General features: G+C 41.0%; 1 protein-coding gene across 1 annotated transcript in view; it reads left to right on the top strand.

Moving 5' to 3' along the window:
• The window catches only part of KLHL29 (kelch like family member 29), a 375769-nt gene that overhangs the window by 288699 nt on the left and 65623 nt on the right, over positions 1–21447 (top strand). The window contains exons 5-6 of the mRNA XM_077812466.1: positions 5981–6180; positions 12606–12865. Coding sequence (XP_077668592.1) covers positions 5981–6180; positions 12606–12865 — 460 coding nt within the window. The remainder of the gene's footprint in view (positions 1–5980; positions 6181–12605; positions 12866–21447) is intronic.

Raw genomic sequence — 21447 nt, 5'->3', positions numbered from 1 at the left:
TCAAAACAGTGTTTCAAGCCAGTTAGAAGCAGCAGTATCATTGTCTGTAAATTGATGAAGTGAAATACTAGGAGAACTCCGTATATAAGGGTACTTCAGCTGTAGTCTAAATGAAGCTTGGACACTCAAAGCATCTCATTATAAAATTTTTTGTATTGCATCACAGAAGGGTTATGTTAAAAAGAACATCTTGATAAAAATGATGTAGTGAAGTTATTTTATATAATACACCAAGTGCATTATCTCATGAATAGAATTTATATATGTGTATATATATATATGTATTAAACTTTATTCAAGAGATGATGAAGAAAACTTAGTTATGTCTGTACTAAGCATGAAACACCAGTGCTGATGTTCGTGTGAGCTGGATCTCAGGAAATGTATTTCAAGGACAAATTAATACCAAGAATTCAGAGGAGGGGGTGTGTGTGTGTGTGTGTGTGTGTAAAAATTTTCCAGAACACAATCCTGAACATTGCAAGCAAGGATTTTTCCCCCTTCTAATATTAATCGTATTTTACTGGTGTGCATCTCTATTAGCTTCCCTATATAGATTAACTCAATGAAAGGACCAGTAACTTTGTTATTTGGGTTCCAGTTTATAACTGAGATGTTCTTTGCTTTAAAAGTCTCCCTGTGCCTATGACCTCTCCAGCTTAAGTTATTACATTGAAAGTTGTAGCTGAGCTAAGTGGACAGAGCATGCCCAAGGACCCTGGCTTTATTTAGGTAGATCCAATTATCCCAAACAGTAAAAAGTTGCTTTGTTTATTTAGTAACTGCACTGTCGATGCAGAACTAATATGTGGTTTGCTTATCTCTTCATTAAATTTTGTTTTCACATTATTTAGGTCTACCAATCACCCCACTGGAGGCTATATGATTTGTAAATCTGAAAAAATTCCCTGACAGCTACCATATAGTTAAGCTGTAAAAGAACTCTCTTAGCTTGTTTAAATGTAGACCTAATCTAACCTTTTTGCTGCTTAGCCCAAGATACATCTTTTTAAAGTCCTGTTCTAAATCACTTCCTAATTTTAATGAGTTTTTATATCAGGAATTACCAGCTCTTTACTCTAGCTGTTCCCAGAGATTGCAGCAATGATAAAGTAAGGTCTAAAATTGTTTATTACACATTATTCTTTAGAAGCAAAACTTTTTGCCCCCAGTGGCTGTTAGGAAAGTTATTGATTTTCTGTCACAATGTGAAATGTTTGACCTTTATAATATGAGCAATGATTAGAAGGCCCATAAAATGACATTATTCTATTTAAACTTTAGAGTTCACAGAGCAAACAGCAAAATGTGCCTTGTTTAACTATGTCCATGGACCTAAAACATACGTTACCCAGCTTCAAGCTAGAATAAAATGCTAAGGAGACAGTCTATCAGATGTCCAAAATGGATGGTGTATGTGCATGTTCTTATTTATATCTGTAACGAGCTTCCATTAACATGTACTGTGTGTGCATGTGTTTGTGCGCACTTTTTTCACTTACAGCCAAATTCTCCCTAATAGACGTTTTGCTGTTGACCTCTCTGAGAACAATGTTAGACCGTTAGGGTCTCCTCTTGCACCCACTGAAGTGAGTGACAAAACTCCCATTGATTTCAGTCATGCAGGATCAGACCCCTTGTGCACAAGTGTGTATATATATGCACATACATTTTTTCACTTGGTCAACTGTGTAAGCACTTACAGCAGGGCTAAATTCTTCTCTTGGTTAGACTTGTGCAACTTTCTAACTTCACTGGGGTTGCACCGGTATAACTGAGAGAAGAATATGGTCCATTTTTGTACATTTATGAAGTCTGCTAGATGCATAGAGGATCTTTATATCCTGCTGCATATAAAATAAGAAACACAGGAACCACTTTAAGAATATCATTATACAATACATTAGAGTTAGAAAGGAAATACCTAAGAAAAATTCTATTATAAAACCATTTCAGTAAATCAGACTCCAGAATCCTGTTTCAAACCACACTAATGCTCTCTGTGATGTCTCCAGTTTCCACACACGTTTCTGTTTCTCTGTTTCTTTGAAAACTCACTGTTGATCCCTTAGGACCTGCTTTAGCCAATAATCCATCTGGTTTCCAGGCCAAGTAAATCTACAGAGCCAGGTCATCAGCATGGAAGCCATGCAGGCTTCTTCTTTTACTTTGTTGGCTGAACCAGGCATGTTTTCAGTATGCATCCCAAGTAAGTGATGCCTCTAAGACAGTGGTGGGCAACCTGCGGCCCATCAGGGTAATCCACTGGCGGGCTGCGAGACATTTTGTTTACATTGACTGTCCACTGGCACAGCCCCCTGCAGCTCCCAGTGGCCACAGTTCGCTGTTCCCGCAGCTCTTATTGGCTGGGCCACTGTCTCTCAGCCCGCCAGCAGATTACCCTGACGGGCCGCAGGTTGCCCACCACTGCTCTAAGCTGTGCCCCTGGTGGGTACATCATTTAAAAACCCCAAGCAGCACAACACGCCACTTTCAAAGCATCAGAGGCAGAAACGGACACAATTCAGTTTCCATTTCTGGCTGGTTGTGAAATGTGAATAATCTCTATTGCTCTGTATTATACTTTCCATAAGTGGCTTTTGTGATTCATTGAACACCTTAGCTTTGTTTTGGTATTTAATCAATTGCAGCAGCCATTTATTGCTTGGTGTATTACAAAGGAAAAGAGATTATAACTTAATTATTCTAAAGAATGACAGGCTGGAGTCATTGCTTAAATTGGTATTTTCTTTATTCTAATGTCAGTGGCAGGCTACTGGTTTTGCACCATCTGTCCTGTTCACTGCTGCATTCACAGTCAGAAACTGCTCATGATTAGTCACCTGAAGAGCTTTATTACCATGTCCGTGTATGCACTCACCCCCACGACATTTGCCAGCACAAATGGAATTAATACCGTAAACAAATATTTGCTTGCTACAGGCCTACCTATCATGCAAGGACTCAATCCTGCCATTACCGAATGCCATAAAATCCCATTTAAATTACTGAGTGCTCTGGCCCAGAATGTTAAAGGTATTTAGGTGCAGTAATGCCTAAGTGATTTAGGAGCCTAAATCTCTTTTCCAAAAGGGATTTAGGCACTTACGAGTCTGAATTACATCAATGGTCAATGAGATTTAGACTCCTAAATGCCTAAATCCCTTTTTGAAAATTAAATTTAGGCTCCTAAATCAGTTAGGTGTTGCGCTGCTTAGCACACCAATACCTAAATACCTATAAAAATGTGAGCATCTATGCCCAAACATTGAATAACATTAACAAGACCTGCCTGATGAACTCATGTCAAAGTGTTATTTGAAGCAATTAATGGTAGAGCAGGAGAACTTTTTACCGCAAGATACATCAGATACCATGGAATCACTTTGATACATAGCATCCGAAGTACCTTGTGGTCAAAGGTTCTCTTGCTCCTCCATTAGGTAGGTTCCCTATCTATACAGACCTAGAGATTAGGTACAAGGGATTGTGAGAGGGGGACTGTATTTTGGGCTACCTCTCAGGGCTCAACCAATCTTTACTTCTTTATCTCGTCCCAAGAGGAATTGTAGCTTGAGCAAAATGCTGCTTACATGCATGACCGTTCTGAGAGCATATAGCACACCTGTTAAAAAGTCTGGGTTTAGTACAATGTGTGCATGTTGGGCAGTATAAGCAACCTGCTTAACGTAATGCTTGTGTATCTGCTTTTGGACTATGGCATGGCCCACAGGCTATGTCTCCACAAGGGATGACCCAGTGTTTAGGGCACTAGCCACGGACTTGGGAGATGTGGATTTAATTTCCTGCTCTGACACAGATTTCCTGCATGGCCTTGGGCAAGTCATTTAGTTTCTCTGGGAATATCTACACAGTATTTTGGAGTGAGCCTCACAGTCTGGGTCAACAGACAGGCGAGCAGGGCTTGCGTTAGTGCTCTAAAAATAACTGTGTTGTATACACAGTGCTTTCCAAGTTGCAGTTCAGACTGGAGCTCAGGCTCTGAAGCCTCGGGCGAGGGGTGCGGTTCAGAGCCTGAGCTCCAGCCTGAGCTGCATCTTCAACGTGCTGTCTCTACAGCTATTTGTAGAGGGCTAGCACGAGCCTGTTAGCCCAAGTCTGTTGACCTGGTCTGGGAGACATGTGTAGATGTACCCTCTGAAGTTCAGTTCCCCATCTGTAAAATGAGGAGAGTAGTATTTTGCTTCCTGGCCAGGGTGTTGTGAGGCTAAAAAGATTGTGAGGTGTTGAATATTTGTGGTAATTGAGGCCTATAAGTACTTTAAATAGAAATACGAAGCGAATTTAAGATTCCAATCCTGCATAGACTTACGCATGTGCTTAATTTTACTCATTATCAATACCATTGTATTAAATAGGTCTATCCACATACATAAGCTTTTGTAGGGTCAGGACCTAAATATGGCTTATTCTACTACCTGAAGCCATTGTCTAACTCAGAGGTATTAAAAAAAGTGACAGGGCTGCCTCAGATTTAGAGATCCCCCGACTTGCTTTGGGGATTTTTGTATGTGTGTTTGTGGGGAGAGGGGGAGGCTATCTGGCCTTGTAGACTTTGTCCTCTGGTTCCAGGGCTAGAAGGGGATATCTGACCATAAGCTTCTTCACAGCATTGTGAACCTTGAACATGTAGGCTCCCAAGCAGTTGTAGAAGTGATTCTTGCTTGTATTTAAAGCTGGCCCTGGCCAGTGGATAGTAACATGACCATTTATTATGAAGAGTTCAGTGGTCTCTATGATGCACATTGGTGCTGGTCATCCAGTGGTTTTCACGAGAACTGTAGCAGTGATGGAGTGAGTGGACTTTGATTGTCTGGTCATTCGGAGAAATTAATGTTTCTGTAAGAAGATGCTGAATGGCTCTAACCACTAAAGGAGTTTATTTTCTTACTTTAACAGATTTTCCCCCCATTCTTGACGTTACCAAATTTATGATCATTTTTGTCTTTCAGGTGTTACCTGTCCTTAGTGTTGCAGCTACACCAGCCAACCATGCATTAGGAACTGGGCCCTTATTTTAATATATTACTATTATTTTTTGTCCCATAGTTTCACAAGCACTAATGCACACTTCAAATGCAGGAGATATTTTGATCCCCAAATTGTTTAGCACTTTATGCAGGAAAAATCGTAGGCCACAGTCATGAAACTTCCTAGAGGATGGCTGCTGGCTTCCTGTGGCAGAGCTGGTTATTGTTTTCCCACCTCCCTCCCTTCTTTGCTCTAACCATTTTGTCTGTCTATCTTGTCTTGTATTCAGTTTTCAAAGCAATGCCATGAGGGGCTTCTTTTTTAGTGCCTACAAGGGAACAATATATTTTTAGAACAAAAACATATATATTGTTACATTAACATTCATTGAGGAGTCAAAAAAGAAACCCCAACAGTTTTTAAAATCTTACTATTATTATGGCTGACAGAAAAGGTCCTTAAATAGATCCCTAAATGCACATGACATTTAAAATATCATTCCATGTACTGGATGAGGATATGCTCTTGAAAAACTAGGTGACCTTTCTCTTGAAATTTAGGAGTGTTTTTGCCTTACTATGTTATATTATGCACAAAAGATGAGATGTTAACTCTGAATGTTAAAATGTATTGTTTCCCTTTGAAAGCTAATCCTGGTCCTCATTCTCATTAATGTTGGCTCATTCTTTTCTTTTTCTTTCTTTCTTTCTTCCTTTTTTTTTTTTTTTTTTGCAACCTTCTTTTGCATGAAAATGCAGAGTAGCAATAAACTGATTTTTTTTTTGTAAAACTTGCTTTAAGACTCTTCTCTTCCAGATCCAGTTAAAGTCTTTAAGTTCAGTTATTTTAAAATACAATACTCTTCAATTCCTTAAAAAATATGGAGAAAGTTAATGTATCAATTTTCTAGCCCTCGCTAATTGGTAAACAACAACAAAAGGGGGATGGCGTAATGTCCTGTAAGAATGTCATTATCTGCTGTTACCAGGTCACCACGAGACAGTAGCAGAGGCGGGGAGAAGCTGGAATTGGCCATGTCAAACCTCACTGCAGAAGTCCTGGAATTACTACTGGAGTTTGTTTATACAGGTTCTTTGATCATAGATTCTGCCAATGCAAAAACTCTTCTGGAGGCTGCCAGCAAGTTCCAGTTTCATACTTTCTGTAAAGTCTGTGTGTCATTTCTAGGTAAGTATCATCCCCACTCCATCTTGTTAGTTTATAGTCCTTAGGATGTTTTTTTTAATCTTGTAGCTCTACTAGGAAATTGAAGATTAAATGTTATTTGAAACAAAATAGAACTTCATTTGTTTGGACTGAGCTCTGAACTTAAAATGTTCCCACTGCTGCAGCACTAAACTGATTTACAGTCAGTAAAGTTGTTTGTGCAGCTGAAGAAAAAAATCCAACTGCATTCTCATCTTGGATAGATTTTTTGTTTTTGGTATCAGTATCCCATTTAATTTGACAAAGGTTGCACTTTATGCAGACACTGAATGCTAAAATGCACATGCATGTCCCATTCATATGGTCATTACAGTAGATTATAGAAACTATGCCAAACTAGGTGTGTTATAACAATAGGTGAATATGGACTCCCCATTAATTCATAGAAAGGGTCAGGGTCTGCCATTTTCCTGCATCCCTGAAAAACAGATTGTAAGGGTCAGGTGAAATATCCTTGTGGCCACTGAAGTAATAGTTCTGGCACTCTCCAAGGTCTTGTAAATGAGATCCATCTTAACCACAGCAGGTAGAATGGTCACACACTTTTATATTAAGGTTCCATTAATTATTAATAGATATTCTAGCCAATGGTTGTATGTTGATATAGAGTCCCAACAGGAAAATAGGTTACTTATAACCATGCCTTATAACCATCTATAACACCTTGTACTGGTATGCCCCTATCTACCTATAACACATGGTACTCATTTCTGTGACATGCTAATAAGATCTATTAATGTTTTGTTAACCCTGTATAAACCATTTATAAATGGAATCTTATTAATATAAAGCTTGACCCAGATGTTGTATTGCTTTCAATACACACTATATCAAGACTTTTTTTTACGCCCTTGTTCTCCCCGTCCCTAAAACATATCTCTTAACTCTTCCTCATTGCAACACGTCATTCCTTTGGAACCAAAGTTTACCTCTGTCCCACGTGAACCTGGAGTCAGCTCAAGAGTTTGTCATTGTAAACTGACATCAGGAATGCAGAGTCTTGAAGATGAGCATTTAGAAAATGTTATATATGTTCAAAAATCAAACTCCAACCTTGGTTTGGTTCATCACTGTGTTACTACCCAGTGCTATGCTGGCCTAACTGACTGCAGTGGGGCTACACAAGAGTAAAACTGGAGCAGTGCAGTAATGAATCAGGCCATTATTGCAAGCTCCCTCTTTCAATAATTTTTGTTGTCACTTGTTTAAAAACGTAAAATGCTTGCTTTAAAATGAGTGTGCTGTGGTAGCTTGAAAACTGTGTCTCTTAGTCCCGATATGTCCTTTGTGAACCTTGAGTATAGGTTCTTGCACTGATATTACTTTTCTGTAGCTGACCTCCAGCATGAATGAATATATCTTACAGCTTTCAATGACCCCAGCTTTCAATGACTCCAGGATGGGCAGGAATGGTGTCCCTGCCCTCTGTTTGCAAGAAGCTTGGATTGGGTGACAGGGCATGGATCACTTGATAATAACCTGTTTGTTCATTCCCTTTGGGGCACCTGCCATTAGCCACTGTCAGAGGACAGGCTACTGGGCTTGATGGACCTTTGATCTGACCCAGTATGGCCATTCTTTTGTTCTTATGATCAGTAGATGTATTTAAATACAATATCACTAAAGAAAGATTCAGCCAAAAAAACAAAATACATTTATTTTACTAAATCAATGCGAGATTTCCCTTTTCCAATATTTAATATTTGAATTCAGTGAACCATGTTGTGGTATGAACTAGGAGAGTTGGCTATAAGTTTAGTGATATATGGGGAGTCACCAGAGTTTTAGACTTTCATTTGGAGAATTCATACAATTCCTTTGGAGAATGAATTTATAGCTTTGACTGAATTGAGCTTCAGATATAGCAGAGTCTTTGCCATATAAATGTTTAGGGAAAGTATTTTGTTTTGGGCAACGCATGAACCAAGTATATCATAGCACAAAAATAGCTTTTTAAATGTCCCAGTAGGATTCACTGATCTAGATGCTAGTTACCTCCCTCTGAATTTGTCAGACAGGGAAACGGACCCCAGTCAACAATCACATTTCTTAACTGTTCACTCCCATGGCTATCTCTAGCTTTTTTCTCGCTCTTTGTTCTACACTTAGTATTCTGCTTTTGTCAACAGAATGCACAATGCCAACAGTTTCCAGTTATGTTCTGACTGATGCAACAAAGCCTACAAGTTATAGTAGGTTCCAGATGATGGCTGGCTAAATGCTACAACTGGTCAGAAATGTCGTGGAATATCCACAGCACTTCCCCCTCTTCCTCCCGTCTTATGGCTTCATGTTTTTTTTCCCCCAGCAGATCCTTATTCTCTAAAGAATCTAGCAATAAAAGAACCATATTATAGCACATAAGCTCTTCCTTGATACAGAAACAGGTACCAGTAGTAGATTTGTCAAAATAGATTTTGACAAATCCAAACCATGTGTCACCAAGGCAAGTGCAACAAGCAAATTAACTGATCTACTGGGCTCTGTTCCTACAATTCTTCAGTGTGTTACTTTGATGCCCTGTTGAATTGAACCTTTGCCATTCCCAGTCAAAGTCTAGCATGGATCACCTTCCTTTCAGCGTTATTTGTGATCCTAGATCTACAATAAAAATTTCAGGTATTAGTTATAGGAGCACCCCAGAGCCTAAGGACGTGTATATCATTGCATATATGGAGCTAGCTAATAGGCATCCTAGCTGAAGTTGGATACAACCAGTTAGCAACTCCCAGTTATCTCAAAGACCTGGGATTTGTAATTATCCCCCAGTAGAAGCCAGCTGAATCTGCAGAATTGGAAAATTGCCCTCCCTTTTGGACATAATGGCTTCAAACACAAAGTATATTTCCTGTGTTGTGTTTGCTAGTGGTTGATGATAACAAGGATTAAAGAGTTTTCTTACAGTGCCTAGTGCATGAACAAGTATTCTGGTGCATGAACAAAGAGAAAGGATGGGTTTCTTGTTTTGTTTCAATGTTGCAGAGGAATCTGGATTAAAAACAACTCGTAAAAGCCACCCTGGTTTGGTTAGTCTGTGCACCCAGGGAAGAAAAAGGTTTGGGGCATGTGAACCAAACCAGAATTCAGGAGATCTATCAATATCACATTTGTGGTCTGTGAGGAGAGGGCTTCTGTCACAGGAGTGAACTAAACAGAGGGATTCTGGGACTTAAGTACGGTCTGGAACAGTAGGCTGATCACAAAGCATGTTGAGTATGGAGGGCCTCCCTTTCCTCAGTCTGAGAGAGATGGTGGGACCTGCTGGGGGTCTGTCTATCAAGGAGGCATCTAGGGAAGAGCAGAATCTCTGATTTGTTCTGAGAGAAGAACAAGCTTCCAAAAGAAGCATGGGAGGAAGCAGTGAGAGGAGCATTTGGGAGCCCTGCATGAAGAGAGGTCCACCCAGACCCTGCCCAAGAAGGTGTTTTGGATTGTTTTCGTCTACTCCAGATGGGGAATTTTGGGGTCAGCTAGAGAACCAGATCACCCAGCCAGTGAGGAAACTGAGGCACCAGACAGTTTGAAGATGGGAAAGTGAGACCCTCACAAGGGCCTTGTGGTCTTTTGGAGGATAATTTACATCCAGAAGCTTATAGATATGACCAGACAATATGCCACTAGAGGCTTGTATGAACCAGCAAGAATGGACTCCCATTAACTAAATGGCTCACAGCCTGTAACAGAGAGGTGTGTTTGTGCTGATTTTAGTAAAGCCTAACTCATATGCTTCATCCTCCCTAAATTAAAAAGACAATATTCAACACAAACAGATGGGATCTCACACTAATTATTGAACTCCTGTTACGTTGGTACCACAGTTCTGCCAAGTAATCTTTCATGCATACTACCAATCTCTGCCTATATCCCTGCTCAGGCATCCACTCCATCCTCAGATACTCGGGATAAAAGATGGACTTTGCAGCGTGCCTGGAAGGTTAACAAATACAGACTCTGGCAGATCAACATAGGGAATGAATTCCAAAGTCAGAGCATAAGTAGAGAAATCCCTGCCAGCTCAGGTGCCTCCATTGATCTCAGTTGCAACAGTCTGGCAAGGGTTAGAGAGGTGATCTTGTATTTAACCAGGTCTCAGACGATTTAGGAATTCATCAGTCAAAACTGACATCATTAAATTCCACCCAGAAATCTGTTGGAAGCTATCCTGGAGCGCTGGTGTAATGTGCTCTCTGCTTAGTAATTGAATAAGGTGAAGCCTCATGTAGAGTGCAATTCAAGTCTAGTCTTGAGGTGACAAAGGCATATATAATTGTAGCAAGATCTGCATCAGAAGGAAAATGGTGCACTCTCTTATTCAATCATAGATGGAGCAAAGTGTTCTCCAGCCTTTCTTTGTTGCCTAGGCATCCAGAAGTATCTCAAGATCTAATTAGACACCTATATGATGAACTATGGATGCAAGTAGTTGGTGAATCCTTTCAATTAAAGATGCTGAGGTAATTTTTGCCAACCGTTTCCCCCAGACTACTAACATTATTTCAGTCTTACCCCAGTTGAACTGCATCCAGCTAGCCTACATCCGAGCTCTTACCGAGTCATTTGTTCCACTGTACCAGCCATGTTAGAATTTATGAAGTGTCATCAGCCTGCTGAATATATTGCAGCCCACATCTCTTCACAAACCTTCTTGATGGCCTTATGTACATATGGGAAAGGATAATGAAATAGAGCCCTTGGCATGCCACAAAAAGGTTTCTCAGGGAAGAGCAGTAACTATGTAACACTACCCTCTGGTCCTTCTGAAAAAGGAAAGACTGGGCCACTCAGAAACATCTGTCTACATCTACAAGGGATTAAAGATAGGTAAAATACCAGGATCAGATCTAGAAAAGTCAGCACAGATATTTGATCATCATCCCCCATTCAGAGAAGATCAGCTGCAGCCAGTGCAGTTGTCCCATATCCAAGTCTGTTACCTGAAAAACAGAAATCTGAGAACTAAAAACCCCACTTGCAAAGGGGTTGAAGTAGGGTGTCTGCTCTCATATGAGTAAAGGCTTATTCCACCAGATGTTTTCCATTGTGCAGAATGAAAAATGTGTACAGGGCTATGCCCTGGTGGTCTGGCTGGGGCATTTCTTTTAAAAATTACAAGATTGATGTGACTCCAGTGTCAGATTTGCTTTTTGGCTTTAGTTTTCCAAGTACTGGTGGTGATAAGAATTTAGATTTCTATCACCTCCTTACTTTATCCATCTAGTTTTAAACAGGTTTGTTTGTATATGTGGGCTTGTCTACCCATTAAAGTTAATCCAAAGTTAGGCAAGGTGTGAGTTTAATGCTGAGAAGCTATTGCTGATTAACTCCATGTAGGCACACTCTATTCCAGAATAAGAGTGCTGCATTTTTGGAATATTTGTAATATTTTCTGAAACCCAGCAAGGGGGGCAGAGTCTTGGAGCCCAGGATCCAGCCTAAGCAGGAACATCTACAGTGCTATTTTTAGTATCACAGCCTGAGCCCTGCAAGCCATGACCTTGGTGCCATGGGTTTTTCTTTGCAGTGTAGACATACTTTTTGAGGCTTTCTGCTTTGAATCTTAATAAAATGTATTCTGCTAATGGCTTTGCTAGTAAAGCTGAGACCCAATAACCTGTTAGCCCCTCTTGCACAAATTTCCTATTCGTGTTTTTTTTTGTCCAAAGTAGCTGGAAAGCAAAAAGGACAGTGAAGTGTACAGCATAGATCATCCTTAACATACTACCGCACACTGTGCAGTTACTGGTTTGCCAGGAAGCAGATAATGCTGTCTCCTCTGTGCATGATTTGCTTTGAAACACCACTACACAACATTTAACAGAAACCATTAGTATAATCTGTGTTTTGCATAAGAAATGTCATCATATTCGACAATAACAAAGTTCCTGTGGGGAAATTTTTTTATTACTATTTGAAGTGGCTTAGTAGCTAAGCAGGACATAAATTATCATGAAGTAATTGTAGGATCCTCAAAAATGTCCTGAGAGCTGTTTGAGTTTATTCTTAAAGCATCTGCACTAGGGTTTACTTCTCTTCTGTTTCTTAAAGGAACATGGTAGGCAGTAGATCTAGCAGTGGTCTCACTACTTGAGTCCTACTAGAGAGGAGGTCCTTAGTAATAATGTTATGTCAACAGTTTCTCCCAACCACATCACTAGAGTACACACCAAAAAACAAGCCCAGAAAATACCCTCCACCCAGTTCAAGATTTAAAAATGCAGATCTAAAGAAACTGCATTTGGTAGACTTTTTTCTTCTAATGGTGACTCTTTGGAATAACCTGGGTGCTATTCAAAGTGAACCAGAGTTATTTACATTCATAGCATCTATTTATCAGTGAAATAATGCCATTTTTATTCATTCATTTATACTTTATTTGCTCCTTTTAGAAAAACAATTGACTGCCAGCAACTGCTTAGGAATATTAGCCATGGCTGAAGCTATGCAGTGCAGTGAACTATACAACATGGCCAAAGCATATGCCCTACAAATTTTCCCAGAGGTGGCCAATCAAGAGGAGATCCTTAATATCTCCAAAGATGACTTCATTTCCTACATGTCCAATGACAGCCTGAACACCAAAGCAGAAGAGCTGGTGTACGAAACAGTGATAAAATGGATTAAGAAGGACGCTGCACTAAGAGCTCAGGTAAAAATAATCTGAGAAACCACTTTCCTCCATTCTCATAAATACCTCTTTAAAGTAGAAACTATCCCCATGCAATTTTAAATGTGAAGATGAATAAAAGATGGGATTGTGGAGGTAAAAAGAGAGCAAATGACTCCAGGTTATGCACAAACTGTAAGCCATTTCAAAATCTGAGTTCCCCCTATCTGATTGTTTAGAATTAAAAGCTTCTCATTTGCTACACGTGTATTAGAAACAGAGTCTTGCGGTTGTTGGCTGCAGACTTGGTCAAAGATAAATCTTGAAGGTTTATAATGGCATGATATGTTACCTCAGGAAGGGGATACATTTTTGGGAAGGTGTGCACATTCAGTAACAGTAGGAAGCAAAAATCCTCAGTAAATCACAATTTTTTTGGTGCTGAATGCTAATAGCATGACCAACTTACAAGTACACTATGTATAAAAAATTATACTGTACCTTTACTGGCTCTTCAGATACCCCCTCTGGTAGTATATACATATTTATTAGGGTTAGCTTGTCTGCACCATTTGTCTGAGTTATGCAGTTGCCCTTAACTTGTGAAGTTAAATGTATTACCTTGCCTACCACTATCTCCAGATAAGTGTTATAAATAGTGACTGGTTTTGAGGACAATAAAGGCAAAACATTGTCCTTGAGATAGACGAATTACATTGGTGACACTTAAAAACCTGCCTCTCTTCTTAGATATAACTAAATAAGATTTGCAGGTAGATGATCTTGGTACCTAACTGTGGTGATAAGGGGATGTCTGAGTATCTAAATTGATCTTTGGTTTGAATCGCAACCTTCATCTTGGGTCAGAATGTTCCCTCTTGCAGATGGGCTCTGTCAAGGCCCACCCGGAAGGGAGAATGCCTCCCCCATGTTATTGTTGCTTCCCCAGTACCCTGCTGAGCTTCGGTTTTGCAGGGGGAGGAAGGCCAAAGCAGGTGCTAAGGGCATTTCTGGCTATCAGGCTCTGGGTTCTAGACAGTCAGCCCTGGTGGTTGGAGCTGTGGTTGAGAACAGGCACCAAGTGCCGAAGCTGGACATAGAGTCAGGACTAGGCTGAGAGTGGTGCTGAAATCAGGGCCCGAAGTCAGGCTGTGGGTCAGAACTGGGGTCAGAATCCGGAGAGAAGCCAATCAGGATCGTAGTTGGAGTCCGTGTGCAGGTCAAAGGTTGGGTTGGAATTAGTCCCAGGGTCTGGGGCCAGGAGGTACCCCAGTCTGGAGCAGGGCAAGAATAAGATACAGACAAGGCTGAAGCAAGTCTGGAGCAGGGCAAGAATAAGATACAGACAAGGCTGACATGCGCTGGAAAAAGGCTCGGGCAACCGGATTGAGGGCAGGCTAGAAGCCTAAGGAGTCTGGAACACCGCATGGTAGCTGGAGGGTTCCTAGCCGAATGGCGCTGTTGCACAGACTAACTTGTGGCTCTGGCAGTGAGAGTGAAATACATTTGTCTGGAGGTCATCTGACCCTAGTCCTCCCCAGGGATAGGCATTCTGCAGCAGCCTGAGTGATGGGTCACTGCAGGCTTTGTTGAAGGGGTCAGTCATTTTAGCTAAGTGAGGGCCCTGGTCTTGTGGTTGTTTGTCTCACACTGGCAGCTCCAACCTCAGCTGATCCCACTCTAGTTCCCCAAAGAAATACAACCACGACTTAATCCATTTTAGAGTATGTCTACACCAGAGATTTAGGTGTAATTTTTGATCAAGCTGGCATGCTACAAATAGAAATGTAGCCGCAGTGGTGGGATGGGCTAGCCCACCCAAGTATGATCCCATCCGAGAGCATAGCTATGTAGTCAGGTTGCTAGTTCTTCGTGCTGCCGCAACCACGTGTCTGTTTTAGCGTGCTAGCGAGATCAGAGGTAACGCATCTAGAACCATCTGAGCTGGAAATTTACATCTCCGGTTCTGGCGTACACATACTTGCAGAGTTGCATTATCTCCCCCTAGATCCTTTCCAGGGTTGCTTAAAGAAGAAGGATGGTCCAGTTATTAGGATACCAACCTGGGACTCAGGACACCTAGGTATTATTCCTTGGTTTGCCACAAACTTCCTGTGTTAACTCAGCCCAATCGCTTAGTCTTTCTGTATCCCAGTTCCCCATCTGTAAATGAGGTAATAGAACTTCCCTACCTCAGTGGGGTGTTGGGAGGATAAATGCATTGAAGACAGAGGTACTCAGTTACTGTGGTAGTGACTTCCATGTAAGATCCTAAGATAGACGTGTGGCCACAGGGGAAACTCGTCTGATGGTAGCACAGTTCCTGCAGTCAGTCTGTGGCTGTAGGGAGCCTCTTCAAAACGTCTTCTCTCCTCTTCAAATGCATAATGCACGTGAGACTCTAAGAGGAACCTCACAGAGTTTTCCTGCCTCTGTGGCCACCTTCTAGGCTTCTCTTCTGGTGTTGATTGTCTAAGCCGTATATATTATTATGATCGCAAAACATTTATACAGTGCTGTTGATTTACTGAAATGGGCCCCTTCTCAGCTCCCACTGGCCTTGGGAAATGTGCAGTACTGTTAAAGTGTGTTTCTCTGCTCGTTTAAAGTTTGATGAAGATAGTCCGTTCTGAGCTGCTCCTGTACTGAAATAGAACTTAATGGAGACTATGGGATTATTCTCAAGGGCAGTAGTGGAAAGAACCTTGCAGAATGAATCTGTTTCTCTGTCACAAACAGAGGGTGTCAATCACCATGCAATCTAGGTTATGTTTCAAGATTGCTGGTTTAAATATTTCTTTCTTCCTCCTGCTGTGCTGATGTTATGAATTCGTTTTTTAAGTGGTGGTTTTTGTTTTGACTGCTGCCATTGCCATCACCACCACCTGCTCTTCTTTCACTTTCATGTTGCAGCAATTGGGGTGGATTTTTTTTTCCAAGTTACATTCCTTTTTCTCCTGCTTCTGAAGTGCTTTTATAGTTTATGGTGACAGCTTTATTTGTTTCTCCAAATTTCTCACTGTGGTGTTTGATTTTATATGTTTTCTTTCAATTTTATATGTATCTATAGGGAGATGAGTGTTTTGAATAAAATAATGTAAAAGATACCAATAGCTGGCTGCTTTCATGTCCAGTCCTACTGCTAAGCCAGGTTTTAGGGGTGGCTGGCTGGCTGCTCTAATTTTTTCTTACCTCTCTGTATCCTGCTGTATTATATATAAGGCTCTTAGTCAGATGATTATTTTCTGAAAGCAGAAGCTCTTGCTTTTTACATTTACCATGAAACACCCTCTCTTTAAAATTTTATAATGGCATCTACATTTTCAGAGCTCAGAAACAAATTACTCTAGGGTTGGATATAAAGTTAGACTAACCAGGCTTCTGTCTGATAAAGATGATGTGTAGAAATTTTGATGACACCTCCTTCCAGCATGAGAAATATCGAGCCCAATCCTACCAGATGCATAGTCCCTGAATTATTGGGAGTCAAGGGTGCTCAGCACCTTACAGAATCAGACCCACCATTTCTGCCAAATCTGTCAGGGCAATGCTTTGTGTACATCGAACACTTCATAGAAGCATAGAATATCAGGGTTGGAAGGGACCTCAGGAGGTCATCTAGTCCAACCCCCTGCTCAAAGCAGGACCAATCTTCTCAGATAGTGAATGGATAAGTCAAACTGTCTGGAGTGGCTCATGGCCATGAGTGCCAACAACAGGGCAGACTGTTACAAACCAGGGCACAACCCCAAATTGGTTGTGAGTGTTATACTTCGATTTCACCACCCAAGCATCAGCTATGAACTTCTCAAGCACTATAACAGCCTTAACATGGAGTCTCAGACAGTCCCCTTGGGCGCTCCAGTCTATCTTGCCACTTAGGCAAGCTTGCCTTTTGGTCCCCTACTCCAAAAATCACAACAATATTCAGGTTACTCCCAGTTCCAAAGGACCAGTCACTTACCCCAGGTCAGTGGTTCTCACTCTGTGGGTCACTTACGGCCCAATCAGCACACATAGCCATACAGGTAGTATATATATATTGTGTGGATGCAGCCCACATAACACATAGAGAGCTGCATATGCAGCCCACAATGGTAAATAGGTTTAGAACCACTACCTCAGGTCATTTGCACCGTAGATCTCTCACCAAAGACAACACTTGTAGCTAATCCTATAATAAACTATCTAAAGATATATGAACTAAGAAAAAGAAATGAGAGTTATTTAAAAGGTTTAAAGCAGGTAAACATACACACACAATGAGTTACAGTCTTAAGTTTCAAAAGGTAATAGTAGCTTCTATAATAATCAAGCTCTATATGTCCTTTAGGGCTAACCCAGGCCAAGCATTGGGGATCTTTTGCTTATGCTTAGTCATCCTTGTCTCCCAGAGTCCAAGCAGCCTTAAGATATAGTTTCTTCTACTTGTCAGGGATTTTTTTATTGCCTTCCCCCAGAATTCAAGCTGATGGGACAAGTTCATGTGCATGTCTCCTCTTCATTGTGTGGGACGAGGGCCAATAACAAAGTCTTTTGTCTTCTGATGTTCCACAATGGTTTGTCTGGTGTATAGGGGCCTTTTGTTGTTGTTGGGCAGGAGATACCTCCTGTGGTGAGGATTACAAGGGAGAATAGCAATGGAAAGAACTTGCAGCCAGAGGGAACACGGGATAGACCGGAGAATCGCACCGTCACCAGAAAAGGCAGGTCTACGTGATCGGGGACTCCTTACTGAGAAGAATAGACAGGCCTGTAACCAGAGCTGATCCAGAGAATAGAAGGGTATGCTGTCTTCCAGGTGCTAAGATACAGGATGTGGATCTCAGGTTGAAAAGGATCCTAAAGGGAGCGGGAAAGAATCCACTGATTGTCCTTCATGTGGGAACAAATGATACTGGTAGATTCTCACTGGAATGTATCAAGGGAGACTATGCCAGCCTGGGGAAGACTCTTAAGGAATTCGAGGCTTAGGTGATCTTCAGTAGGATTCTGCCTGTTGCTAGAGAAGGGCAACAAAGGTGTGACAAGTTTATGACTATCATCAGATGGCTCAGGGAGTGGTGCTATAAGGAGGGCTTTGGGATGTATGGCCACTGGGAGGCATTCATTGACAGAGGACAGTTCTCTTGGGATGGACTTCATCTGAGTAGGGAAGGAAATAGACTTCTAGGATGGAGGCTGGCACAACTGATTAAAAGAGCTTTAAACTAGGAATTTGGGGGAGATGGTTGGGAGATGTCCAGGTAATCTCCATGCCGGATTTTAGCATTGAAAGGGAAGAAAACAAAGTAAGAAAGGATACAGCTGTGGGTAGGAGAATGGACATAAGGAGGAAGGGCAGTGTGGATACTAGTCTAATAGGTCATACTGGCTGTAGAATGTCCATGCCTAATCGGGTAAAGAATCTGAGCGAGGCCAAACAGCAAAAATTAAGGTGTTTGTACACCAATGCGAGGAGCCTAGGTAACAAAATGGAGGAACTAGAGCTACTGGTGCAGGAAGTGAAACCAGATATTATAGGGATAACAGAAACATGGTGGAATAGTATTCATGACTGGACTACAGCTATTGAAGGGTATGTGCTGTTTAGGAAAGACAGAAATAAAGGTAAAGGTAAAGGACCTCATAGAAGAAATGGTTGTAGGGGACAACCTTGGTTCAAGTGATCATGAGCTAATTCAGTTCAAACTGAATGGAAGGATAAACAAAAATAAATCTGTGACTACGGTTTTTGATTTCAAAAGGGCTGACTTTCAAAAATTAAGGAAATTAGTTAGGGAAGTGGATTGTACTGAAGAATTTATGGATCTAAAGGCAGAGGAGGCCTGGGATTACTTCAAGTCAAAGCTGCAGAAACTATCAGAAGCCTGCATCCCAAGAAAGGGGAAAAAATTCACAGGCAGGAGTTGTAGACCAAGCTGGATGAGCAAGCATCTCAGAGAGTTGATTAAGAAAAAGCAGAAAGCATACAGGGAGTGGAAGATGGGAGGGATCAGCAAGGAAAGCTACCTTATTGAGGTCAGAACACGTAGAGATAAAGTGAGAGGCTAAAAGTCAAGTAGAGTTGGACCTTGCAAAGGGAATTAAAACCAATAGTAAAAGGTTCTATAGCCATATAAATAAGAAGAAAACAAAGAAAGAAGTGGGACCGCTAAACACTGAGGATGGAGTGGAGGTTAAGGATAATTTAGGCATGGCCCAATATCGAAACAAATACTTTGCCTCAGTCTTTAATGAGGCTAATGAGGATCTTAGGGATAATGGTAGCATGACAAATGGCAATGAGGATATGGAGGTAGATATTACCATATCTGAGGTAGAAGCGAAACTCGAACAGCTTAATGGGACTAAATTGGGGGGGTCCAGATAATCTTCATCCAAGAACATTAAAGGAATTGGCACATGAAATTGCAAGCTCATTAGCAAGAATTTTTAATGAATGTGTAAATTCAGGGATTGTACCATATGACTGAAGAATTGCTAACATAGTTCCTATCTTTAAGAAAGGGAAAAAAAGCGATCCAGGTAACTACAGGTGTGTTAGTTTGACATCTGTAGTATGCAAGGTCTTGGAAAAAATTTTGAAGGAGAAAGTAGTTAAGGACATTGAGGTCAATGGTAAATGGAACAAAATACAACATGGTTTTACAAAAGGTAGATCATGCCAAACCAACCTGATCTCCTTCTTTGAGAAAGTAACAGATTTTTTAAACAAAGAAAACGCAGTGGATCTAATTTACCTAGATTTCAGTAAGGCGTTTGATACAGTTCCACATCCACGGTATGCATCCGATGAAGTGAGCTGTAGCTCACGAAAGCTCATGCTCAAATAAATTGGTTAGTCTCTAAGGTGCCACAAGTACTCCTTTTTTTTTTTTGCGAATACAGACTAACACGGCTGTTACTCTGAAAGTTCCACATGGGGAATTGTTAGTTAAATTGGAAAAGATTGGGATCAATATGAACATTGAAAGGTGGATAAGGCATTGGTTAAAAGGAAGACTACAGCTGGTCATACTGAAAGATGAACTGTCAGCCTGATGGGAGGTTACCAGTGGAGTTCCTCAGGGATTGGTTTTGGGACCAATCTTATTTAATCTTTTTATTACTGACCTCGGCACAAAAGTGGGAGTGTGCTAATAAAGTTTGCAAATGATACAAAGCTCAGAGGTATTGCCAATTTATAGAAGGACCAGGATATCATACAGGAGGATCTGGATGACCTTGTAAACTGGAGTAATAGTAATAGGATGAAATTTACTAGTGAGAAGTGCAAGGTCATGCATTTAGGGATTAATAACAAGAATTTTAGTTATAAGATGGGGATGTAACAGAGGAGGAGAAGGACCTTGGAGTATTGGTTGACCACAGGATGACTATGAGCCGCCAATGTGATATGGCCATGAAAAAAGCTAATGCGGTCTTGGGATGCATCAGGCGAGGTATTTCCAGTAGAGATAAGGAGGTGTTAGTACTGTTATTCAAGGCACTGGTGAGACCTCACCTGGAATACTGTGTGCAGTTCTGGTCTCCCATGATTAAGAAGGATGAATTCAAACTGGAACAGGTACAGAGAAGGGCTACTAGGATGATCCGAGGAATGGAAAACCTGTCTTATGAAAGGAGACTCAAGGAACTTGGCTTGTTTAGCCTAACCAAAAGAAGGTTGAGGGGAGATATGATTGTTCTCTATAAATATATCAAAGGGATAAATACCGGAGAGGGAGAGGAATTATTTAAGCTCAGTACCAATGTGGATACAAGAACAAATGGATATAAACTGGCCATCGGGAAGTTTAGACTTGAAATTAGACGAAGTTTTCTAACCATCAGAAGAGTGAAGTTCTGGAATAGCTTTCCAAGGGAAGCAGTGGGGGCAAAAGACCTATCTGGCTTCAAGATTAAACTCGATACATTGGTGGAGGAGATGGGATGATGGGATAACATGATTTTGGCAATTAATTGATCTTTAACTATTCATGGTAAATAGACCCAATGGCCTGTGATGGGATGTTAGATGGGGTGGGATCTGAGTTACTACAGAGAATTCTTTCCTGGGTATCTGGCTGGTGAATCTTGCCCACATGCTCAGGGTTCAGCTGATTGCCATATTTGGGGTCGGGAAGCAATCTTCCTCCAGGGCAGATTGGAAGAGGCCCTGGGGGTTTTTCGCCTTCCTCTGTAGCATGGGGCATGGGTCATTTGCTGGAGGATTCTCTGCACCTTGATGTCTTTAAACCATGATTTGAGGACTTCAGTAACTCAGACATAGGTGAGAGGTTTATTGCAGGAGTGGATGGGTGAGATTCTGTGGCCTGCGTTGTGCAGGAGGTCAGACTAGATGATCATAATGGTCCCTTCTGACCTTAATATCTATGAATCTATGAAATAGTATTTCACACTTGGTAGTGCTTCTCTCTTGACTGGAGGTTTACAGTTTCAGAGAAAACACTTTTATAGTTACAGAGCAAACACTTAAATATTATCTTATAACATGGGATACAAATATTCTAAGTGAGATCAATACATGCTGCAACTTACAAGTCTAAACACTAAACATGTTTTTATAAATCTAATACCATTTTTAACAATATTAACACACAGGTGAGCCAGACTAATTC

This window comes from Eretmochelys imbricata, chromosome 3 (genome assembly GCF_965152235.1).
Source record: "Eretmochelys imbricata isolate rEreImb1 chromosome 3, rEreImb1.hap1, whole genome shotgun sequence".
Taxonomy (NCBI): domain Eukaryota; kingdom Metazoa; phylum Chordata; order Testudines; family Cheloniidae; genus Eretmochelys; species Eretmochelys imbricata.
The sequence above is the reverse complement of the archived record's forward strand: the minus strand, read 5'-3'. Positions and strand labels throughout refer to the sequence as shown.